Source organism: Calypte anna, chromosome 5A (assembly GCF_003957555.1).
Source record: "Calypte anna isolate BGI_N300 chromosome 5A, bCalAnn1_v1.p, whole genome shotgun sequence".
Lineage (NCBI taxonomy): Eukaryota > Metazoa > Chordata > Aves > Apodiformes > Trochilidae > Calypte > Calypte anna.
The window spans coordinates 27634514-27661187 of NC_044251.1; the positions used below are offsets into that span (position 1 = coordinate 27634514).

The following is a 26674-nucleotide window of genomic DNA, read 5'->3' on the forward strand; positions in this document are numbered from 1 at the left end:
GCACTCTCCATTGGAATTCAACCTTGTACATGTGTACAACCTACAATCAGGTGGCCTCAGCTTCTTAGGAAACACCTTTTTTGATGCCTGCATGCACTGCACTATAGCAGATGTTATCTGATCACATTTTTCTTCTCACTGGAATTAGAAGAAAGCTGCAGTATGAGTAAAGCTTCATGCAATACTTGTGACACCTAGAACTGAGGGTAAATAATCAAAACCCGCTTCATTTGCCAGCAGTAGTAGTGTAGTTGTATTAGTGTGTTATTTCATATGGACAGATAAATGTATTTAATATTTTTCAGTGTTTGTTCTCTTAAAAGTTTATGGTCATTCCCTGATAGGAAATTTCTCCCACTACTTTCTAATAATTAATGGCATTAAGTTCTATCAAATAATTTCTTGAATAATTAAGTTTTAAATAGCTTCACAAAAAACCCAAAACTACTTAAATTTTCATTACGGACTTTTGCAACATTGCTTTCAAAAACCAGTGCTAGGACCAGCAATTTATTCTCATGATTATTAATGCAATCCCATTACACAGCCTGAATTTTCCATTCCTCTGAATCTGCCTACTCTCACTCATGTGCCTGCATCCTTTTTTAAGGAGAACAGATGAGCATCCTCCTGGAAAGGATCCCTGCTCATTTCTACATTCATAGATCATGGAGCCAGAATGAAAAAGGGAAGGTAAAGAAATGACAAGAAGAAAGACAAAAGGTCAGAAAAGTGAAATTCTTCCACAACACCAATCTATATCAAAAGGCAGTGAACTCTCAGATCTGACCCATAAATGTTAGCCAGAATCAAATCAGCTGGATAAGAAGTGCTGGAGGTAAACCAGGATTTAACTGATTTAACTGATTAATGTGATTAATCTTCCATTTGCTTTTTGTAAAACAACAAACTACCCCTATTGCACCCAGAGCAGGGGTAACTGAAAGCAGACCTACCCTCCACAATTCTCACCTCTTGTGCAGCACAGAAATGAGATCTGGGACACACAACGAAAACGGGATGCTTTTAAAATGAACACTGCAATCCTTCTGCTTCTTTAAGTCAACACATGCTCCTTCCCACTCCAGTGCTCCAGCATAATGAAAGCTCTGCAGGAGTCCCAGGCCTTTCTGGGGACAGAAGGAACTGGGCACCAAGAATCCCACTGTGCTTTGTGAGAGATGGGACTCACTCCTCCAGAAAAGTCTGAGCATTCCTGACTTGCTCTTCTGTACATAGTACTTCACCCTCAAGGTATATTTTAAGGTCTGAATTAATTATTATGGAGTTTAGCTGTTAGTAATAGGTCCAACAAGCTGCAATTTTGTTTCATTACAGGAACAAAATTTGCAGCAGTTTCTGATACAATGATTTTACGATCTTATTTTTCAACTTGAAGCAGGGTGTGCAGCAATAAACTCAAGAGACACGAAGGTTATCAGTCAAGCTGAGGGACTGACTGGAGGACTGGGCACTGATGACATCCATCACTGTACAGAAGAACCTGAGGCAAAACTAGGACTCATGCAAGTAGAATTAAGTCATGAGAATTAAGACAAAACATTCGCTTCCTAATCAACTCAATCTTGAGACGCCAGTAAGGCTTTCTGAGATCTTTGCATCTATGCTGTGTTATACTGACTCTGCAAGTTACATATGATATCCTAGAACTGTTGTTCATAACTGCCCACTGCCCAGATAACTTCCCCTTCAGCACCAATCTTTTCTGTTATCTTCGTTTTGTTGAAGCTCAAATGCACTTGGAGTTTTCTGTGACCAGAATATTTCAGACTAAAAAGAAAATTGTGGGGTTTTTGGTTGGTTGGTTTTGTTTTGTTTTGTGATTTTGTTTAGTCAAGATACCTGTATTCAGGAGACTGACTACAGCTCAGGTGTTGCAAGCCTGAAGGACTCTGCTTCACATATCAACATTTATGCACTCATTTATGCATTTTTCCCTCCCTGTACATCTAGGGAGGAAAAACCCCACATCTTCTATCAACAACTACCCAACAACCAGGACTTTCATAATACTCAGTATTTCAATTTTATAGTCCCAAGCTTTTTTACAAAATGGCTGTGAAATCCAAATGGGAAGGGACTGAAGCTTTCAGTTGTTTCCTTATGCTTACACCACCATGGCAGACTATTAAGATATTTACCTCAGAGCTTTTTAAAGCAAGCAACTCTGAAGGAGCAGTACCAACCCTCTGCACTTCACAGCTGATTGATGAATTAAGGTGGATTCCTCAAACCAGGACAGCTCTCTTCAGATTTGAGTAGATATAGGAGAAATTACAAACTAAGCCATGAAATGATTAAAATGATGCTATAAAAGGAGGATCTAAATAGGTCTAGGAACTCTCATTCTAATCTGTTTTTCTACTCAATTTTGGTTTGCTCTGAGCAAATCCCTTATGAACTGCACGCCAAGACATTTCTATAATGATTGAGTGAACAAGAATTATTTATGGCAAGATTTATATAACTACCTATATGTGGGAATATCAGTACAGTGCATTTTTAGCAGGCTTCAAAACAATGATGAAACCTGAATGTTTAAAAAAATCAGGTCATAGCTCAGAATTTAGCTTTCACTAAATGCTGTTTCAAAGCATTTTCCTTTAAATCTACATGGACAGCATGGAAGCCTCACTATTTTCCCCTAACATCATAGGATCATTTGTATTACAGTGGCATTGGAAGGTGAGTATTTTGAGCACTGATGTAAAATAGATAATAAGAGGCAGTGTTCCTCTCAGAGACATTTCAAACCAAACAAACAGAAATCATGAAAGACAGAGGTGTGAAATGAAAAAACAAGGGGGTAGAGAGATTAATACCTACCCAAGCATCATCAGAAAAGTTTGGATCAGGGTCAAGCCTTTCAAGCCCCAACACAGTGGACTTCCACAGATTTGTTTTTAACAACTTCAAATCTCTCTCTGTACCTTCCTGGCTGACACAATACCTTTGCTCTAATAGAGACACTAATAGAGACTAATGGAGCACTTCCTAGATTAATACTACATGCTCTACGGCCACAAAAAACCACATCAACACAGTCTTTAGAAGTTGTAGTACATGGTGTACAGACTGGAAAAAAATAAGCCCAGCAAAGCATAAACCAGGAAGTGTTTTGAAAAAAATAATTTGTTTTTCTAAAGTCAAAAAAGAAGAGAAGAGGAAGCCTACTTACCTTTAGCTTTAAAAGAAAACAAACTTCCCTATAAGCCTGAACAAACATTCAGTGCATGTGGATCTGCTTTTACAAGAGGAAAAAATAATTTTCCTATAAAGAGTAACCAACTACAGAAAGATATTAAAAGAAATTATCTTGGACAAAATAATATTATAAACAAAGACTGCACACGACTGCAAACTGAAAATGGATAAAAACCAGCTGCACATGAGACACATTAAATTTAGTCTGAAATGTATTTGTTTTACTCTTTGGTTCCAGACAAGCTTTTACTTTAACTGCAACTAAACAGACACTGATGATCCCATACATTTCACTAACTTATATGGCTAAAAAAAAAATACCTAAAATTTGGTATATTTGCATTTAGAAAATACATTTTGTTTCAGGATTCTTTCCTGCTCCTAAAACAGAAGGGGAAAAAAAAAGTTATTTTAGAACTAGGTAGAGAGCCATGACTGCTGTTTCTTGTTTTAGTTTGTTGGGGTTTTTTCTTCTTAAAGATAAAATTCTTGTGGTAAATCAAAAATATAAATAGGAAAGATAAGACAAGATAAGATTCAGAGAAATATGTGCATGTCCAGATGTGATTCTCATCCAATATATGCCTATTAAACTTTGAATCCAAACTCTGTCTCCGTATGAGTTGGGTTTTATTTGTGATAAGGTACAGGGCTCCAATAAAAGGTGAAATGGCCAATGCAGACAGAAATCTGTGTTGTTACAAAGAAGGTACTTCATTTTGTGGGTAAGCCTTACTGCGAATCATTTTGGACTTAAAAATAGTAGGGTTTCTTAACTGTTTATGTTTTGAGGCCCTTGAGCACCTACCAGATGGAAGACAGGGATGGGGAGCTGAATGAAGCCCCCCACAGCCCCAGGAAAAATGGTTTGCAACTACTGCACAGCAGTCTATGGGGCCAGATGGGATGCAAATAGGGGTACTGAGGGAGCTGGCAGAAGTGCTCACCAAGTCACTTTTCATCACCAATCAGCAATCCTGGGTAACTGGGGAGGTCCCAGTTGACTGGAGGCTAGCAAACATGATGCAAATCTACAAAAAGGGCCAGCAAAGGATCAGCTGGTGAACTGCAGTCTTCTCATCCTGAGCTTGGTGCTGGGGCAGGTTACGAAGCAGATATCATCACACCACACATGCAGGACAAGGCAATCAGGGCCAGTCAGGTAGGGTTTATGAAAGGCAGGTCCTGCTTGGATAACCTGATCTCCTCCTGTGACAAGGTGACCCAACTAGTGGGTGAGGCAAAGGCTGCAGATGTTGCCTACCTTGACTTTAGCAAAGCCTGTAACACCATTCCCCACTGCATTCTGGAGAAAGTGTCTGCTTGTGGCTTGAACAGGCGCACACTTTGCTGGGTAAAAAAATGCCTGGATGCTGGATGGCCAGGCCCAAAGAATTGTGAGTTAATTCCAGTTAATTGTGAGTTAAATCCAGTTGGGGGCCATTCACAAGTGGTGTTCTCTTTCATATCTTTATCAGTGACCTGGGTGAGGGGATAAAGTGCACCCTTAGTAATTCTGCAGACGACACCAAGTAAGGTGGAACTGTGGATCTGCTACAGGGTAGGAAGGCTCTGCAGAGTGATCTGGACAGGCTGGATCAATGGACCAAGGCCAGTTCTATGAGGTTCAAAAAGGCCAAGTGTTGGGTCCTGCACTTGAGTCTCAACAACCCCATGCAATACTACAAGTTTGGGGAAGAGTAGCTAGAAAGCTGCTTGGCAGAGCAGGACCTGGGGGTGTTGGTCAAGAGCAACTGAGTATGAGCCAGCAGTGTGCCCAGGTGGCTAAGAGGGCAACTGGCATCCAGGCCTGTATCAGAAATAGTGTGGCCAGCAGAACTAGGGAAGTGATTGTACCCCTGTACTCAGCACTGGTGATGCCACACCTCGAGCACTGTGTTCAGTTTTGGGCCCCTCATTACAAAAAACATGGAAGTGCTGCTGGACCATGTCCAAAGAAGGGGAACAAAGATGCTGTAGGGTCCAGAGCACAAGCTTCAGGGGTTGTTTAGCCTGAAGGAGGCTGAGGGGAGACCTTATCACTCTGTACAGCTACCTGAAAGGAGGCTTTAGTGAGGTGGCTTTCAGTCTCTTCTCCCTAGTCACAAGTGACAGGACAAGAGAAAATGGCCTCAAGATGTGCCAGAGGAGGTATTGATGGGATAATAGGAAAAAATTCCTCACCTAAAGGTTTGTCAGGCACTGGAAATGCCTCCCAGGGAAATGGCTGAATCAACATCCCTGTAGGTATTTAAAAGATGTGCAGATGTGGTGCTTAGAGACATAGTCTAGTACTAGACTTGGCAGTGTGCTAGGTTTGTAATTGGACTCATGGGTTTTTCCAAGCTAAATGTTTCTAACAGGGTGGGGAGGAGGTGGGAAACCTGACTTGCTAATCCCAGCTTTGCTCTCTATATCGATAAGCCTCGATACTGAACTAACAGAGAGTCCCATTTCCTTCTGGGAAGAACTAAAAATGAGGGTTTAGTGGGTGTGTGACCAGCCTGCCTGCCTGGAGACCAGTCTGCTCTCCCTTCTTTGTGTTCTGGGGGAAGGAGGAAGCCAAACAGGCACACACCTACCACTTGTTGAAACTCTTTCAGCTACTCCGTATCTTCTCCCTCAACCTTAGCTGGCTACTGCTGCTGCATCTGATGGCAGACAAACCTCACAAACCAACCATGTAAGGTCCTTCACCCATACCTGCCTCCAGGGATCAACTATGCCTCTGGCACAGGTATCACTGTTGTTCCAGCTCCTTAGTTAAAGATAAGATTCTTGAAGGGCAGTGGTCACACATCTGCATCCTGTTTCACAAAGGATTTGTCCTGATCCACAAAAGTGTCTTTGAAAAGAATAATTCCAAGGAGTAAGGCAGGAGGAAAGAGGCAAAGTGTTGCATGATCTTGGCTCAGGACAGGTGTGCACTTGCAAAGAGCTGCATCCATGGGGCTGTTCCTGCCAGAGGTACAATTACAACCTGGAATGGTAACCCTGCCCCAACACCTGGATGGATGTAGCTATACAGACTATAAAGGTGCTTTCTTCTGCTGAGTTTCTCTCTCCTCCCACACAGGAAATTGTGCAAGGGCATCCAAAAGAGAACTGTCACTCACTGGAAGGAATGAAAAGCAACCCACCTCATGCAGCCAAGTCCCCAGACTCTCCTCTGTGGGACTCTCCTGAAACTCCAGCCTCTCACCATTCCTGAGCACAGTCTGTGTTTTACTTTTACTTGTATCTAGTTTACAGCTATAGTAAGTCCTTAACATTAAGTTCAAAGCAAATGGATGAACCAAAATGCCTTGCACTTTCATCATAGATGTGAAGCAAGATGCTTTTCAGTGAAGCATAAAGCAAAGCTCCTCTAATTTCATCTCATACAAATGTCCAAAAGAACAAGTTGCCTTTCTCCCAGTGACTTTCAGGTGAACAAATCACAGAGTAAAAGTGGGAGGGGAAGATGAGGAAGAGTTATTTTCCTCTCATTTCTTCTTCTCCAAGTTTGGAAGTCTCAAAAATACTGACACTCTCAACCACTTCTTTTAGGTTCATTATAAATGTTCACTTTAAGCTGCAGTCAGCTCTAGTGTTCAGGATATTTACTTTCCTACAGCACAGGACCTTGAGGGGAAGCATCATACTTACAGCATTACCTGTATTTCATAAACAACTCACAGAATCGGAAAGTGTATAAACATTTTGGGGCAGTGTGGGAAGACAAAACATTCAGAATCACTACAAAACCTAGCAAACGTAGAGCTCTGCACTACCCATAGCACTTTTGCTACCTAGGTAAACACATTTCAAGATTTAGCAGTTCTAAAAACTGGCAGCCTAAGAACTGATTAGAGAACTCAGTGCCAAAGTTCATGATAACTGTAATAAGGTGTCAGCATAGATTTTACGCCCCCCTAAACTGGTATCAGACTCCAGGTTGCAAAGGAAGCAAAAATCAACCAAACAAAAGCCCAACTGCAATCTGGTGTACCTGCACAACAACCTAGAACAGATCTATGGAAAGCTAAAGAATTTATGGTAGAATTCATTTCCCTGCAGCAAAACACAGGGAAAGTGCATTTGAACTGGTTAGCTTTCTTGCTGGAACCACTCCTCATGAACCTTATCTGCCTTCCTGCAAAAACTAACAGGTTTTAAAAAAATATTTCCTTAAATAGGAACTAAAAAACTGTCCCTAAGAGCAACAACAGCATCAGGAGATTACACAGCACAAGAAATCAGTTGGTGCAATACAGTTTTCTCCTTCTAGAAAACCAATACTAATTGCCCAGTACTGAAGTAACTGCAGTTTACTGCTAGCAAGTGCTTGTGAGGATTTCCAAATCAGCAATTAGCATCTGTCCCATTGTGCTTCTCTGCCTAATATCTTATGCAAATTACACAATTTATAGCTTTAGATTTAATGTGCAGTTGCCTAATGCCGCAAGGCAAGAGGAGCCTGCAGATTCAGGAATGCATAGCTCGGCTGCCTCACCCTTCTGAAGCAAGTGACAAGCTCATTCCACAGATTTCTCTACCATGGAAGAAGTACTTGCCCCTGCAGCACCACATCCCCATGAACAGGTGCAGCCAGCCCACAGCTCCTCTTTCTTCACCCGCAAAAAGCAGAATGAAGCCAGCTACAGCCTGGAAGTCGTCTAGCCAAAGTAATGGCTATGAAATCCTACTGCTTTTGTAAGGGAGCACAAATGTATTCAGGTCTGAATGCACAGACCCAGGGAGAATTAGCCCCAGGGGGAGCCCAGGACTACTTGGATTGCTCAGCTCTTTCACCTGTACAGGTAAGCAGAAATGCTACAGGTCTCCCTCTGTGCTGGCTCTGCACAGAACATGGGTCTGTTAACATTGCAGCACAACTTCATTAAGCTCTCTGGCTCAAGCTGCCAGTAGCTGACATTTTTCATTCTGAAATACAATCAACATCAGAAAAGAGCACACCAGGTTGCCTACTGCAGTCCCATTGCATTCCAACAAGATGAAACACTTCTAACACTGGCAGATGCTTGTCTATCTAACCTTTTCATGAAGCCTCCAGAACAGGAGATTTGTAACTACTCCATTAGTTTGTCCCAGCACTACAAAAGCCTCTCAACAATAGAGGACAAAAATGCCCAGCTCCTGCCCTTAGGTTCTATGTGCTACACTTCTTCAGAAACATCACGTAATGCAAACTGGAGTAATAGAAAAGAAAATTATCCCTGCAAATTTGGCTGAAATTAAAAACTGCACTGGCAGTACAGATCTCAAAGCTACATTAACCTATGTCTTGCCCACAAAGCTACATGTATATTAATTTTATTAGATACAAACCAGGACTTCACACAGGATGGGGCTCATATTCAGTGTGCCTACTACTCACTTGGATGGTTGTCTTGCGAACACACCAGTGACTAAGTAAGCTGGTGTGATAGAATAAACTCTTAGGTTTTTGTGAAGAAATTACTTCAGTGAAGTTGAACTTTTCCATACTACCAAGATCTGAGTGGGCATTCAAACATTAATAAAATAAAAATCAGAAATGACAAAGCTCCTTCTGAACATTAGCATCTGTCATTGCCTGCATAGTATCCTTAGCATCCCTTGGCAAAAAGAAGAACCTTATTATAAATATTCACATCCATAAAGACACATGTGGGGTGAATGGCTACAAGACTGACACTTTGGGTCACTGCAGGATTGATTTCATTGCTGGCTGCTCACTGGCTCTCAGAGACAGAGCAAACACCCCCACAGCATCTTCAAGCTGATTAAAAAGGACCCAAATATGAACACTCCCCTCATGTAGGAATCCTGATGCCACATCTAAAGTTTATGTGCTCACAGTAACAGCTGAGGGCTCACTTCCCTCCTTGGGAAAGCTGCATTATTCTGATCATGATGCAGGCTTATGAGGGTGGGCAGGAGGGTGAGACCTGTGAAACAGCTTCTGTTCAATCATTTTCATATTTACATGAGAGATGAATTTTGCAACCAATAAGTTTTCCTCATGATTTTGCCAGGTAGTAAGGGACGAAATGAAACAAAGAATTAAAAAAAAATTTTTTTGAACTAGTGTGCTAAGTTACACCCTGTCCCAGATAATATACCAATGGGATCTGAAGGATGACCTCCTTGATGCTCTAGTAAGACAGGAGCTAACAGACAAAGGGTGTTCAGTACCTTTAAGTCCCTGATAACTACTAGGAGTGCCAGCCCCACAGTCCCATGGTTCTGTCCCCTTATGTACAACCTCCTCCCTTGCTTTACAGGGTCTTGTGTGGGCTTTAATGTAGCAGAAGAGAGCTATCAAAGAAAAAAAGTCATAATTATGTCATCTTGCCACAGTTTTTTAAGAATAACACCTTTAACATTATTTCTTTACTTTCTAGTGTGCATTTTTAAATTCGGGAAAGCAGAACTGAAAACAGTCTTCAGGAGAAAGAAACTACTTCATTTCCATAATTGTACGCTCAGTGTTTTCAATGCTATTTTTGGCCAATCTTTTTGTTTGATTGTGTTGGCATGATCTCTGTTGACTACTGAGGCAGAGGGGCAGAAGTTTCCAGTGAGCTACCCACTCTAATGTCGAGGTCTTTCCTGAGCAGTGAGTCAATACAGAGGTTAACAATGTGTGAGATGACCATATTATTTCTTTATGGGCCCAAGAGACTGGACCTATCATCATGCTGACTTTTTCACAGGGCCATTTGGGGGACACAAAATCCAGAGTATTTTAACCCAATTAAACAAGCAGTGGTTCACTCTTGGTGTACAGAACTACACAAGTTGCACGTTTCCCTACAAAATGTCAGGAGTTTTGGAGTTCTGAAACATGCTCCCTACCCACAAAACAGAGTATGAAAGAATGCAATATATGCCTGTAACACTACCACTCTTTCTTCTCACTCTTGTGTCCTCCTGTTTTCATGGGGCTAAGCTGCATCCTGCAGCATCGGTTTTGTTTCCTTTACACAAATGCAGTAGAGTGACCTTAACTGTGATTACACAAGAGCTGACTGTCTCCGTACAGCCTTAACAGCTCATGGATGCATTTGATTCTCTGTTTCCACACCATGCGCAGCATTTACACATCAGAAAAATAAAGTATCAGCATCTTCTAATCACTGCTGTAAGAAGGGTACCACAAATAGGAAGAAAAGCAAGACATCAGTTGTATAGTATAACAAATGAAAATAACAAGTAAATGAATTTGTTTGGGAAGACTATCAAGCAACTGACAACAGAGACTTATATAGTCATAAACTGTATAAGACACTCAGATCATCTCAAGTCCCCCTAGTCAACTTTTACACTCGCAGCCTCTTCCACCCTAACTCCAGAAAGCCACTTGGAAAACTAATGACAGAGAACCAGCTACTGACATCAAGGAACACAAAGGCCATCAGGCTTCCATGATCTTCTTTGCTGATACATTCATGTGTCGTAATAGTTGCACAAAGCCAGCAGGTAAGTGAAAGTCCTTGTAGAGGTCCTGGTAAAGGAAATCACCCGCATTTCATAGACCTCTCAGGTCCTGTTACCATCAGCTGACCCCATGATACCCTGAATAAAGCCTTAAGGTCCTGCTGGACTCTTCATGAGGAGATATTAGAATCTAACCAGGGGTGTCACATGTTGGCTAGATACTTCTCTGAGGAAATGTGAGGGATGCTACCTGCCTTGTCCAAGCTAGAATACTCTAACACATCTTAAATAAACTCCTTTAGCAACAAAAGTGCCACAAACACATTGCACCAGAACTGGAATAATGTTCTACCAGATGAGTCAGGGTTTCCAGCTATGATGAAAAACGTCCTATTCTTCAAAACTTATTTCTTGACTTCTGATCTTATGATGAGTAGAACCATCAGGGGAAAAGCCACTTGCTGCAAAAAGTATTCTAAGTCTGCCACTGATGTTGTGACGCAATTTGCCTTTTATTGCCTCTTCCTTACTTTTTCAAGCACCTAGATAGTTGGGAAAAGCATCTTCTATTGCTGGATGCCAGCCAAGGAAATTCTGCTCAAGAGGATCCGAATAGCTTAAAACTGTGCTTGACTTTAAAACATTTGATTTATCCAGTGAAGAAGTCCTCATGACAAGAAGAATCCTTGCTCCTCCTTTCCTAATTCCACAGAGACAATGATTCCCAAGAATTAATCTATCCTCTGTTCTTAAGACCCAAACTGGAGATGTCTTAGCAATACTTCATGACAATGAAGTGCAGTCAGGAGCTGTATCTTTACCTCATGAAGACAAATTTGGTCATTATTCAGATCCACTCAAGCTCCAATCACAAAATTCACAAACGCTCTTGCTTTTCCATCTTTTCAGCTTTATCAAGTACACAAATGCTCTAAAATAATACAAGTAGACCTAAAACAAAAGTTTCTAACACTGGCATGCAATAAATGGATAAAACAAGCCTTGTTTCTTTTTAGGTTCAGATAAGCAAAGGAGACTAAAGGCAAGATGTAGATTCCCCATATCTGGCCATAAAAGCACACAAGATTTAAGATTAAACCTAAGTGAACCCCAAAGTAATATCTGAACTTTACAGACAGTCTTATTTTGAAAGCTCAGTGACCACCAAGACTAGTCAGATCAAAGATGAAAATTGTTTGTTGGTGCAAGGGGTTCTGGCTCACACTCAGTGAGACAAAAATATTTTCTTTATTACTCTCCAAGCTTTCTGCCTTTTGGACTGCAGAGTCAGCTCAAACAATACCAATCTGGTGTGTCTACCAAGCCACATGCAGCAGGTCAGGAGACTGCACTCCTGGCTGGGCGAGTCCACAGAGGTCCCCAGCATTCTGGTCCCTCCTGACCATGCTGGGACCAAGCTGACAGCTCAAAATAGTGAAAACCTGGGAATGGGGAAGGAGACACAGGACGGGAAAGGAGAGTCTGGTTTTCTGATTAATAAATGGTTAACTTTCAGCATTCTTACCTCAGAAAATCCTTTTGTAAACCACCTTAAGAAGAGTAAGCAATAGAACAAGAGAGAAGATTCCTGGGCCCCTTTGGAGCTTCCCACTTTCTTTTCTTGCCACCTCTCTCAGGACAGGATTAGTCCCTTGGAAGCAGCTATCTACTTTAAACTTCAAAGCCAGGGCTTGTTTATTTTAACACCAACTGTCTGTGTCCCTTTGTAAACCCCTTCCTAGATGAATGAATGAGCTTTTATGAGAAAGATGTCAGGTGACACCTCCCTGGGTCACAAGTCCCAGAGTCTTCCCAGTCTGACAGAGCAGGACTGAGACCCAGCAAGTGCTGCCAGAGATACAGAGCACAGCCTCTGTGTTCAGGTGCTTTGGACCAAGTCATTGCAGTCACAGAGAATATTGATTCCATTCCAATTACTTCTACCCATGCCTGTGCACTAGTTTTGGATAGAAATTACAACACAGTGAGTAAACATACACCACACTTGAAGCAAGGTAATGAGACATCTGCTTGCATCTGTTCTTGGTGGAAAGAGAGCATACAGCCAACAAGGGAGACTTTTGCATCCAAAAACTGGTAGTTATTTGCAGTAGTTAACATCAACTCTCTAACTTAAATGCTTTACTAATATGCCCCTACATAAACAAGAGAGCCCCGGGTGGGTGATTTACAGCATTTAAATTAAAACCAGACTCTTGTTTTCATTTTAATAGGAGCTTCAAATACAGATGCAGATGCCTGAAGTTGACCTGTGTGACTACTCTCCCCTCTGACTGAAACTGCTCTGAAAAGTAGGCCACAGTTTCAAAAGGTGAATGCCTGGAGCTATGTATATACAGCTATTTCCAGGCACTTTCAAATGGGTGGCCTGATTTTGGGAAGTTCTCAGTGTGCACCACTCTGGCAATGTCCATGCTCCATAACTTTCAAAAAAATAAAACCTGACCACCTACTTTGACACTGAATTGCAAGTATCTACTTTTATATTCAATAACAGATCTAAAATTTCTGTTAAACAATGCCTACCCAGATTACTTGGCATCAGATACTCACTGTATCTGAGCATATGTATGTTTATCTGGGAAAGAGGCTCCAGCACAGAAAAATGTGGCAGCTAAAGGGAAGGGACAGGTAGATGAGTGTCAGGAGAAGAAAGAGACACACAAAGGTGACACGTTGTGCACAAAATCATGCAGCAATTCAGAAACAGCACCAAGAAGAAAACCCTGAACGCCAAATCAAACACCTTAGCCTGTTACATGGTGCTGAGCTTCTCTCCCAAGTCACAAGCAGCTGTTTGTTTCTTAATTCTAAGACAGACAGACAGAAACTGATAAAAAGAAATCCAAGGAAAATAGAAGGATGCCTTCATCTGTTCTGGAATATCCCTCTGAATCAGAAAGGAGTGCACACATTGCACACAACAGCTACAGCATTTCATATAACATTAAAAAAACAAACATAAATTATTTTTACTACATGATGAGATGAAAATACTGCAGCTAAACACTTTTATAATGTTTAGAGTGTCCTGAACAAAGAGTTTCTGTACTTCAAAAAAAGAATGTTAGAATAGAGAAAAATTCAGAGTAACAGCTTGGCTTTTGCAGAAGTTCTTACTTCTAGGGGGACCTAGAAATGAACTCCAGGGTCTACGGTATCTGAAGTTCAAATACTATCGATATCTGCAATATCTGAAATTCAAACACTTGAGACAGTAAAGGAAGCTGAATAGCAGATGGGAACACTAGCTAGGTAGAGCCCTGAGTAGCATCTATACTTCAGCTTTAGTTTAAATTCCTTCAGTTTGTATTATTATTTGTAAGATATGTTGGAAACTTTAGAAGCTTTTAATCTTAAAACTAAGAACATAATGTAAAAAGGTTCATTAGTGCCTAATCATCATGATTATCTACTACCATCTTAAGCATAATTTAAAATGTCAGATCTTGAATTCCAAGGCTGCAGGATCACAGAATTTCAGAATTACTAGCTCTTTTAGAGCTTGCACTCAAAATAACAGAGAACGGAAAAAGAGGAAGTCACAACCCTGGCCAGACCATTGCTTCAAAAAAAGAATATATTAAAATCAATGCTAAAATAGCTCTTAATGTGCTTGTTTGTTTGTTTGTTTCCAGATGAGTCCCATTTCCTTCCAAGGGAGATCTGTACTGAAGAAAATAACAACCTCTGAAAGTCACCTCAGCAACTGCTGGTTGCACTCCAGCACACCAGGTTCAGAGTGAATCCTGGAGTAGGTGGCCCAGAGAGGTTGTGTAGCTTCCATCTGTGGAGCCAGTGGACATGGACCTGAGGAATCTGGTCTAGAGGATCCTACAGATTGGACTATATGATCTCAAGAGGTCTCTTCCAATCTCAATGATTCTCAAATCTGTTAGTAGTACTTCCATAAGGACCAAGTGGTTATACAGTAAGTTTAGGATGTGGTAAGTCCAAGTTCAAGCCTGTGGTTCCCCTCAGACTACATGTACAATTCTTGCCTAGTTACTACTTCTCCTCTTGCTCAGTTCCTTTAGTGGCCACAGACTGTGGTAGCAAAGACAAGGAGTGTGCCACAAAGCATCTTCCCAACCATTCTCAGGAGGCTGGATCAAAGTACTTATTATCACTCAGACACTTGACTCAATAAAGGGCAAGCTACAGGCTTCCAGAAAACCTAATGATGTCCAAATGCTCAATGATGTCCAGATGCCCAGACATTTCAAATATGGATTCCTTTTTCAGCAAGCATGGAGAATTCACTGTCAAAAAGGACAGGCAAGATATTAACTTAGATATTTGAAAGATAATTAGATCTAAAACTAATCTGTTTATAGAACATGGGTCCCAACTGCTGCAGAATGCAGTCACCTCAGCAATATCTGCTATTTTCAAAGGTGCAGACAACACAGAGGGAAGAGGATTCATCAGAGAATGTGGCCACACCCCCTTTAACTCAGCTGGTGCAAATCTTTAATTATAAAGCTACTGCAAGGTCTACAGGGTTGAAATGAAGGGTAAACCAAAAATCATAAAGACTTCACCTTGTTACTTTAAAACACAGTTCAAATGGAGGTAATGTATCGCCTGAAGCCACAATAGGTCTACAAAAAAACACTGGCTTTTCTTTTGAAAGATTTTCAACAACAGATTTCTCCTTACACACTCAACCCTATAGGATTTATGGTATTCCTTTGGAGGAGATAATCCCTTGCACTGATCTTAACCCATCATATTGCATCCTGTGATAAACTGGGCTCTTTAGTTACAGCTAAAGGCTAGGGTATTATTTTCTTAGTAGCGACTTACACTTTGAAATTCCAGAACAAAAAAGATATAGCTCCTCATGCTATTCATAGATGTATAACTTCTTGTTTGAGTTTTCTAAGAGCTTGTGGCCTTGGGATATGACATGACAGCTGCAAAGCAGAAAACACAATTCAGCAAGTGAAAGAAAAGGAAAAAACCCACGACACTGTTGAGAGGGATATAACTTTTTTCTCACTGCAGATCATTATGTGTGGGAATGGAAACTGATCTACTTAGGCCAGAACAAGAAGTTAGCCAATTACTCAGCCCTCCAGAGATATCCTCTGCTAAATACAAAGTTAGTTCAAGGTCTCTGTCATTATATGTCAGAAATAAGATGAGATGGGGGAGGAGAGTGCAGGGATACTCACAGGGGTGTAGGAAATAATGGTCAGCAAACACTGCAGCAGACAGTGAAAACAGGTGAAGCTTCTCCTTACCTCATTCCTCAACTTTATTAACCGCTTCTTTTTAAAGTGTCAATGTTAAAAGAATATAAACCTACTTTGTTCTTTTTCATCCTTAAGCATTTATTTCTTTTTCTTACCAGTTTGGTAAGAAGACGACAAAATATGCACAAGACAAACTACTTGCAAAATCTGGACGCTTTCCTGAACATATTGTTCTCGTAGAGATAACAATAATAATACTGATAGCTATTTAAGAAAAGAAACACCCCCCACTGAATCTCTCTGCTGCCAGAACAAAATGCCAACCGCTTCCTCAGAGCACAGGATTCCTTCAGCACCTCTCTCCCACACAAAAACAGAAATAACAAAACCAAAACAAAATCCCTTTAAACTAATTTAACATTTTTTCCTAAAGGGTTTCCAAAAGTCATGGGAGATTGCTGCATGTTATTGCCCTTATTTTTACATAAAGACACTGACACGCAGGGGCCACGCAGGTCTGATGCAAACAGTCTGTATATTCACATTTATAAAAACACAAGTTGATGAGTTTCTTACTCCTATCAAGATTGCAGTACCACAATCACCATGGTAATTCCACTAATGCCCCACTAGAATACAGTTCAGAAACAGAATTTCCCATAAGTACACTCATCTAACATATGAAACAGTTAATTCAAGAGCTACTCTAGATTTCATCTCAAAAGCCAATAAATGCTTCAAGAATATGACAGTAACAGAAGTAAAAAGGGACTAACTTATCCCAGCAGTTACAGTGGCTAAAATTGTCAGATATTTTTGCTTTTTTTATTCAGGTTGAAAAGGCATGACTTCTAAATGTGGGAATATGACTCAAACAATGCCAGTTAAAGGCACCAATCTGTGACAAGTAACTAGCCAACACCTGAAGTGTGTTTATGTTCCTCCCAACAATTAACTTGAAAAATAGGCTTCCAGTGCTTCTCAAAAGTCTTAGCTCTATTTGCAATTTAATTTCTTTCAGCCCTTTCCAAAACCAGTTTTTCCTTCTTCCATAAATCTCCCCCAAACTCAGGCCTCAGGATTCTTATGACAAGCTGCTAGGTTTGTACAGTCATTTCAGTTTACCAACATACACAAAAAGACATTGCTTGCCAGAAGATTTCTGGGAGTGCTCACTGTAGGAAACATTCATCCCATTGAATCCACATCATATTTTTAACCAGATGCAAACCTCCTATTTGTACATCGAAAAACGGGATTCCAGAGGGACAATCCTGTGGCACAGGAGTACTTCAGTATTTGTGGTCCCATGAAGGGACCGAAAGCAAGAGACTCAAATCCACTCCTTTAAACTTCACATCCAGCCAGCTGCTTCCTTCTCCAGTAACAGTAAAAAGTTCTTTAAGGAGAGCAGGTAGTGGCCTACCTTGCATGTATGCCTCTATTTGCCGAATTAGCTCATAAGACTTGGATCGGTCCAGAAGTGTACGGATAGCTGGAAGAGGGTCCAGGATAATGGTTTCTGGGTGAGCATCAATGTACTCCTGTAAAACAAATACAAAGGGAAACACAAAAAAATTTAAAAAGGCATTAGGTTGCTTAAGAATGCAGAAAAGTAATGACATGGGGAAGAGAACAGACAACATTGAAAACCTCCATGTCCAGCTACTCTTCAAGGGGAGGCAAAGAGACACTGGCAGCACAGGAAGTTACCAGTCTAGACATTGACATTTGAAACTAACACAAACATGACACCTAACTGCTTTAGGATGGTAAATTTCTCCTGTGGACTCATCATCAGCAGTGAAACCTGTGCTGCAACCACATCAACTCAGAAGGGAGCCAGTGGCAAAGTGCCAAAGCAACAGCTGTGAGCATGACTGAAAAAAGCAATTAGGAAAAGAAAGATGACAGTCCTACCTTGGGGCCAGCCTTGCACTGAATCACTGCATGTGAATATCACAACTGTCTGAACTAAGCTCAGTATTATATCTGTGTTCTCTAATGTTGCTATTATTGCTGTCCTCCAGCTGGGCTGAAGACAGTGTAAAGAGCTGGATGATAAGAGCTGTATTTTTTTAATTTTTTTTTCTTGGCAGAGCTGAAGAGATTGCTGCTTCACTGTGTCTTCATTGAGTTTTGAAAGGATCTATCTTGCTACTTCTTGTTCATGCTCTCCTCTCCTGACTACGAGAACGAAGTACAGTTAATGTTCTCACAGATCTTCATCTGGGGAAATCAGTTCTCAGTCCCCAAGGTCATGACTGCACTACTGCATCTTGCCTATGAATGCAGACTGCTGCCATGTATTGCCCTTGCAAACCCAACAAAACTTCCTTCTGTTTCTCAGAACAGAAGCTGAGTTCCTTCACCACCACCTCAAACAGGTCCCGTAACATCAGTGGGACAAGCATCCATTTTATTCTGTCCAAAATCAGATGAACATTTCTAAAGTCAGCATCTGCCCTTGTTTTACCCAACTTTACAAAGACATCTTTATATTTCCACTCATTCCTATAAATCCATTAAGGTAAATGCTCCTGTAAGTAATGGACTTCCATGAAGTTCTAATTCCTTAAATTGGTTACTTCGGGGAACAAAACATACTCCAAAAGATAATGATGAGATACCGGTACGATGAGGTGGCCTCATAAGATGCACTTTGCTAGATACTGAGGTGGAGAGAAAAATAATAATATCCTTTGCTCCTAGCAAGGGACATCACTCCCTTGACTCCTCCCAGCACTGCCAAATTGTTGCTTTCTTCTGACTACATAATCTGAAGGCTGTCTAAAGAGAGATTATTCTTTTGAGGCTAAGAGGATCGACGGTGCACTGGGGTGAAATGAACCCCCTGCATCACACACAACACAGAAGTTGCTTTTCCTTACAGGGCATGAAGCATCCTTCAGTGGCAAGATGTGTGTCTGACATATTTAACAATCTCTGCAGAATACTAGGAGTGAATTTCCCAAAGATATGCTCCAACTTGCTGCCACTTGGGAAAAGTAAGGGGTAGAGCACAGCCAGTCATCAAGACTGTCAGACCCAGCAGTTGTCTCACCCTTGCAGTGCAGCCTGAATAATAACTCCTTCTGCTCCCTGAAGCAGGAGCTGGGCTCGTTAATGGCTTGAAGTCATTAATACCCAGAACATACAGATACAGTTTTCATGAGTCTCCTGCCCCCACAGTACTTCCAGGGACTCCAGGAGCGCAATTAGCTTTCAAATACAGAAGAGATTTATTTATTTTTTTAAGAGATAGAGCAATTTGTTTCCTAACGCATCTTAAACACCTACCTGTGCCTATGCATACATGCATGCAGCAGCTAAAAGACACCTTGTGGAGTTAGGATGATGCAGTGATTAGGGCATTAGCTTAAACTTGCTGATCACAAAACTGTACTAGAGTATCCCAACATATCTAAAGCATGACAGGACAGCTCTTTTAGCCCCTCAATGCCTCCTCAGATTAAAAGTTAGGGAGCTACCACAGTGTGCATCACTACGAGTACACCAAAAGGACAAGCAAATTACAGACAACCAACACCCTGGTGGGGCAGCAGGTAAGCACACATGGTAACTTCATTGAACAAGTCACAGCTCTGAAACGTGACCTCAGCAGAGACCTGGCAGCAAACACCCTAATGCATGCACTACCTCTTTCCTTCACACTATGCTGACCATCCCTTTTCCTTGACCAGTCTCTGCTTCCACCTTAAATTCAAGCTTCCCATACTTCCATCCCAGCCCCTGCTCTGTACATATTAATCCCTCCCCTCAAATACATATACATACTGCCTGTGGCCTCCCTGACATTCACTCCCCTCCAATGAAGAAATGACTTTTCCCTCTGCTACCACGTTGTGCAACTCCCAAATCTTCCTGATCCTCACTTTGGCATTGGAGACTATCCTCACTTCCTTAAGGTTAGGTGTGTTCCACTTGTTATTTTGGCTCATGTTATTTTAAGTATTTCCAGAGGGAGTTTGGTTTTTTATGCTTTCTATAGGGAATTTCACAGTGCTTTATTTATAATTATAATAGCTGGAAATTGTATTAAAAGATCATCCTAGCAGTAAGCTTGACACTGCATAACAAAGTTTAACGGGCATGAAGGGATGATCTCAAGGCCATTCTACATCAGGCAATACACCAATAGAAGTCTTAGCTGACTTTCCAGTTGACTGATTTCTCATCCTGTTGCCATAGGGAGCCTCCAAAAAGCTCTCTGTAAGGAAAACAGGAAATATGCAATGAACATGAATGAGGTGGGGGCTGTTTTCCAGAAGCCTTTTAGAGGGTGGAGGACTTAAACTAATCTAAGGTCAAAAAGAACTGCACTGTGTAAGGCAACAGCCCCTTTACAGAGCCTGAACATGAGCATTCTTTATAAAACAAGGAAATTTCTCGGCATCAAACCTATTTCAGTTACTGTTCTTCAGCTCTTCTCCATTTACTGGTCTAGGCAATCAGACAGATGGAGGGCAAATGAATGGGGAAGCATTTCCTAGAGCTAATGTGGGGACAGCCTACAGATATAATTTTTCCTGAATCCAGAAGCAGCCTCCCATTTGCAGCAGAGGAGTCTGTCAGTGCAGAACAAGGTCAGTGTATTTGTCTAGGGCATCTCTATTTGAGCACAGCTAGTGGTTAACTGCTGAACATGTTTAAGGGACAGGAGCATCAAAAAGCATTCAAGTTCATTTAACTCTGCACTTCCTCTCACACTTGTATGGCTTGAATTTCCATCAGAAAACATGAACTTTGCATTTAAAAAAACATCAAGTTGCACCAGGATCCCCCAAGCAAATAATTCAGCCTCCCCCCTTTGGGCATTTATGCTGCCAACACCTTCCCAGTGTCCCACATCTCCCACAAGGACGTGACCAGCACATGCAAAGGAAAGAGTTCCATTTATCTATGCACACACACACAAAATACTTAAAATAAATAAATTACATTAAGCAAAATTAACTATGTTAGCTTCACAGGTAACCAATATAAAACCTTCCATAAAATTTTGATTCTTTACTAGGAACTGCTGCACACGCAGGCATCACATTTTACTGAATATAAAACAGTGAAGATCACTTAACAGGTTGGGAAACTCTTGATGTAGCCTAAGAAGCAGCACCCTTCCCAAGGCACAGAATGGCTCCACTATCAGAAATACAGATCTAGATGAATGTGAAGGGCTTCTGACTGAGAATTTTGAAAGCAGGAGAGCTTGAAAACGGAGCAGTTGCAGAAGGAAAAGAGAAATACTGATGCCAAGAGATACTTTCAGTACAGCACAATATTTCAGCTTTGATTGATCAAATCTTCCCTGGTCATCCAACATAACAAAACTGCACACTCCTTTGGTGGATTTACTGGTATCCAACAGCAGACTGCAACAACCCAGGCAACATTCTTGAGGATATTTGGGCTTCCCAACAATATTTTGAAAGGATTCTGTCCTTGGGCTGCAGTTCAGCTTGACCCAGACAATGTCTAGGCTTTCCTGTTTCTAATCTTTGACATAATAAAAGCAAACAAGAAGAAACAAGGACTTTTAGCAGATCCTCCTTTGTTTGTATTCCAGCTTTGGCATTCAGTCATGCTCTGTACCAGTCCTGTTACTGGCAAAAGACCAGCAATGAAACTTGAAATCAAAGGGAGACCAAGTATTTAATGTTCCTTATTGAATACCTCTGGATATAACCCAGAGATATTTTTTGAAAAACTCAACCTTTTCTTGAAAAGCCTATGCATAGATGAGAATAGAGTTGTTTGTCATTTTACTCCAAAAGGTAGCTAGCTATTATTATTTTTCCTTTTTCAACAGAAAGTTGATACATTATCTACTGCAAATCTTAGTTTTTTTGAGTCCAAGAGAGACTCACTGAATGCCATGACATTATTACCAAGTAATAAAACTTCTATAATATTTTAATTTATTCCGTATTAAAGGAAAAAAGTTAGCAAATGAAAGAATGACAGCACTTGGATTTGTGTTTTCCCATGTACAGATACATGAAAATGACTGCTTGTAACAGAAGACCAACAATTTCTAAGGGGGAAACCAATGTAAAGACAGTCACTGGCTTGTCTGAAGAGTTCGTATCAGGTTCAGACTTGTAAGTTCCCTTTGGCTGTCTTGGGCAGGAACAGTTTTTTCATGCACGCCTCTTTCCAAAAAGAAAGGTGTAGGCAAATTGGATCTCAAAAACTCATCTCAAAATTGTCTTCCTTCAGTGGCTGGGAAGGATGAGGGGAAGTGGGGACAGATCTCCTCAGTTACATTTCTATTCACTGCACATCTCAAAGCAACTTTCTGAGAACTCAACTTCACTGTTTTGCCTTTAAAAGTCCACCAGTGCTTCATCCTGCAAACACCTGCCCACAGGAAACCATCCTACCAGTTAGCACTAGAATGACGAATTTTTTAGTTAAATTTGCCTACTTACAAAGCTCTTCCAAGAAATGTAAAATGGAATTATTTTTCAAATGGGAAAACCACAGCTTTTGGCCTGCAAATTCAGATGCCAACAAATCATTTTAACTCGGTCTCTCACTCTGTCCTCCCCATAAGAAAAACATTATGAAGATTGAATTGTTTCCTTTGATTTTTCACTTGCCTTTTCTCAACAGAGCATGTGAAAAGAATTTGAAATGTGAATATATCTTCAGGGTACAAAGCTGAAAGCCAGGAACAGAAGAGGCTAGGATATTTAAAAAAAAAAAACATTAAAAAAAATCCACCGATACAATCTCTATAAATTCATAACCAAACCACCTTCTTGTGGCTGAGACTTTGGAAGAAAACAATCATTGCAACAAGATCAATGAACTTCTCCCCTTCCAAGAAAAGGCAATCCTTTCCTTCCAAAATATCTCCCTAATCCTCCTTCTTACCAGTCCCAATCCCTCCAAGGAAGCCTTTGAATCAAGAATAGATGAGCCCTTCCAGGACAGCTTCAGAGTGGAAGAGTCAACAAGCAGAAAGCAGAGGGTAGAGAACACTGAATTTTCATCAACTTGGTAGCGGAAGTCTGTGCATAAAACCTGTCACTGATTTATCTTTTAAGAAAGCTAACGCAAAGAGAACCTCTTCAGAAAAAGCTCTGAAAGACAAATTAATAATCCTATTGATTTTGACGACCTGATGCCACCATTTTGAATGGAACAGACTAGTATGAAGCTGAAATGAATGAAGCTACTCAAGCCCCTTTACAGCTATCACAGGCAGTGGCTCAGAGTATTTTGCTCTAATCAGAGCATAACAAAGATTTCCCAGTCAAAGTCTTACACAAGCCAAGACATGCTCACATTTCAAAATAAACTTTGTCTAGGAACTGGGGTAGTTTGGGTTCTCTTTCTTACAGACAAGGCAGGAACTGAAGCATCAGCAAGTGCAAGGGACCTTTGGGGACTATGCCTCTTCCTACCTGACTTCTCTCCATGTTCCTCTGGTCAAGAAGGAATCACCAAGGTCTGTACCTATTTTTTACTAGACAACAAATTAGCCATGTTCAATTAGTTCAGTGCAGCGTTAGGGTAGGAAGGGAGACTGATCATCATGAGTACAAATAACCATCATCCCCAAAACAAGGATCTAAGCGTCTTATGAAGCAAAGGGAAAGATTTATCTACTTTCACTTCATGCAGAACACTAGGTACCACATGCAGTCTTCATTTCAGCTTTGGATGAGCTCACCAGCTCATTACTGATCTTCAAACAAGTGGACAGCAGTTTTAACCACTACTCTCCTGAGAAACTGCAGTCCAGACCACAAAAAGACCTCAGATAGTTCAATCCTAAAAGTCTTCTGCATCCAAAAAGCCCACTGGGAACAGGCAGTTCCTCCTTGCCATATTCAGTCTCCTGTAAGGATTACTTTTTACAAGTCAATTGAGAACAGTCATTAAAAAGCAAGACAGAAAGACAAAATGCTAAGAGGCTTCCTAGTTTATTAGCACTCTCCAGCTGACCACACAACAGCTTCATCACAGACTCCAGAAAGCCAGCACACAGAATCATGAACCCAGTTTCCTCCTCAGCTGCTGCAGATAAGATGGTCAAGGACTCTGCTTCTTACAAACATGTTAAGTATAGCCTGACAGACCATTCCTCATCCTGTGGTCAAGGATTCCTTGCTCTTGGCTTCCTGGAAGACTGCTTTATGGAGCCAACAGAAAGACTGGGGCCAGGTATCATCTTGCTGTTACATTTACATTCAGTAGCAGGAAAATTAGCATCATGAATTTTGCACTGTTTGGTCTCGTTAAGATCATCAGAACTTTTTCTGTCAATTTAATGAACAACAAGGAACCATACTATTTTCACTTGTGTGTAGGTGCCAGAAATACTACAGTGCTTATCAAACATCACACACGAGTAGCTCTCTTGCAAGGTCGCTACTCTGCATTTTTAAAGTTGCTTCTTGATGTTAGTTTAAAAAAAAAACCAAAATCCATAAACCTCTCCTCCAAAAAAAAAATAATAATAATAATAATAAAAAAAAAAAATCCAAACTATCAACACGACCTCACACATTTTATACAAATGGTTTCTTAGGATTTGTTTTTTCAAGAGAATATTTCGTTTCTCATAGTTTTCAGTATCTCCAAAACAATACATGACAGAGGGAGAAAAGCAGCAATTTCTTGCCACTTTCTGCCCTATATACAAAACTATGTGAGAGTACCTTTTAAACACACTTTAGCATGCAATTTAACACTGCTGCATGACCTCTGCTCTGCTGGTTCCTGGGTACATGTTTTACTATGTCCAAAGTTTCCCGCATGCCCGTGATGTGGCCCAACTCAGTTACAAGCACAGAATCAGAAGCCCCAGGTCTTGATTTATTGAGGAGAAGATATAAATCAGGAGCCTGCTCAGAGGGGGTCCCTGCCCTCTATCTTATTCACTAGAAAAGTTCCCCGTTAGGAAGGCACTGGGGGAGGCTCTTGTTCTAACAAATGAGTTTTGAAAATACTGAAAGATTCTAATTCCACAGACACAGTCAGAAGAATTTGCAGTCCAGTAATGGAAGCCTACATCATAGTTCAGCTGTATGACTGAAAACAAATCACTCACTGAGCTATGCCAAAGAACACTTTATCTGTAAAGACAGATATCTAGACACTAATCTGAGTATTGCAACTTGGTCTCTAAATCATATGTCTTCATAGCTACTATAAATTCACACCAAAGCTGCAAAGAGAAACAAACCCCAAGTCCTAATGATGGCTGTTCTGAATTGACCTAAAGGACTTCTCATACTCATCTCAAAAGGAAGTTAATAGCCATTTCCTTAGATTTACAGCTTCCAAACCAAACACTTAGGGATGCAAATGGATGGTCTAGACCACATAGCGAAATTGTGGAAAAGCACATAACTGAACTAACAATTCCAGGATGCCTCTTTCGAATTCTTTGAACGTTACATTGCACTTCTTTACAGGAAGATGTCATTCTCAAAAATAATAGATACATTAGATAATACAGTGTTTACTGTACTAATGGCAAGGGGAGAAGGAAACATCAAATTCTCCTCTAACATTCTTGGCTTTTTTGTTATTTTAATTTGGGGTTAAATTTAATATTCCTGAAAATTACAGCCTTGAAGGCACCAGACAGCTGTACCCAAGCATTCTGCAAGAAGAATTAAGCAAGTTTGTTAGAGTAGCCTTTCTACTGTATGCCTGGCTGAAGCTTGTTCTTCTGAACACAGCAATGCTAAACTGCAGTTAGAGTGCTCAGACAGACTAAAACCACCATCAATAGGGACATGAAATGAAGTCATGAAATGACTTATATGTAGCATGTGTCCCAAGTGTGTGAACAGTATCTTTGCTTTCTAAAACACTTGACATACAGTCCAAATTTCCAGTAGTATCAGAATTTTAAAATGTTTCAACTCCCTGTCAGCCTGTTACAGATTAGCTTTGCAAGAACCACCATATATTTTTGCATGAATGCTGATATTTACAAGATAATCAGGAAGTCCATCATTAAGAAATAAGAGACCAGATTATGAAAGGGTGGCGGCAAGCTGTGGCACAGAAAGATGTTAAGTGTTCTTCAGCAATGAAATAGCAGCAATGGTAAGAGAATTTCAACCTATCTCTGCTATTTCAACTGCTATCTCTGGATTACAGTTATTTATGTTTCTCTGTCACTCTACTATAACTCAATACTGTTTCAGCCCAACTTGTTTCCTCCCTGCATTCTCCATTATTCTCAGAAGGCAACAGACAGACTGAGTGCTCTTCTGCTCTGTGGGTATTTAAATCAATTTGTCACTATGCAAATCTTACAGAAAGAATCTGACATGCTGTATTAATTATCTCTGTTGGTACTCTCCATGACTCTGTGGGATCAAAGACTGTACTCACCTCTCCACACAAGTTAGAATGTCACAAGAAGTATATCCCCAGCCCAAATCAATGACCCAATAGTTCACCTATTACTGTTTATGCTGTATGAGATTAAGACCACACTGCCAAAAAAACTCAGGCACAGGAGACTCAGGAGGTAATGTTAGAACATATGAACTTGGCAGCATGTGAGAGAAGAGCTGGGTCAGGAAACTCAGAAAGCAGTAAGATTTGTTTGCCCCAAATCTTAAGGGTAAGCTTCTTACTGGTTTCCATCAAGAGACCATTAAAAAGAAAGCTCAGTGATTGCCATGATACAAAGAGCTGTAGCACAGTTCTAAGAAATAACAGCACAGGGATGCTATTATGCAGCTTCCTTGAATGCCACTTGGAATATGGTGATACTCTTGATTTATTATTTGTAATGGGATGGA

General features: G+C 40.7%; 1 protein-coding gene across 2 annotated transcripts in view; it reads right to left on the minus strand.

Moving 5' to 3' along the window:
* The window catches only part of ITPK1 (inositol-tetrakisphosphate 1-kinase), a 143197-nt gene that overhangs the window by 41808 nt on the left and 74715 nt on the right, over positions 1-26674 (minus strand). For both annotated transcript variants that reach the window (XM_030452618.1, XM_030452617.1), the window contains exon 5: positions 17299-17416. In XM_030452618.1, coding sequence (XP_030308478.1) covers positions 17299-17416 — 118 coding nt within the window. The remainder of the gene's footprint in view (positions 1-17298; positions 17417-26674) is intronic.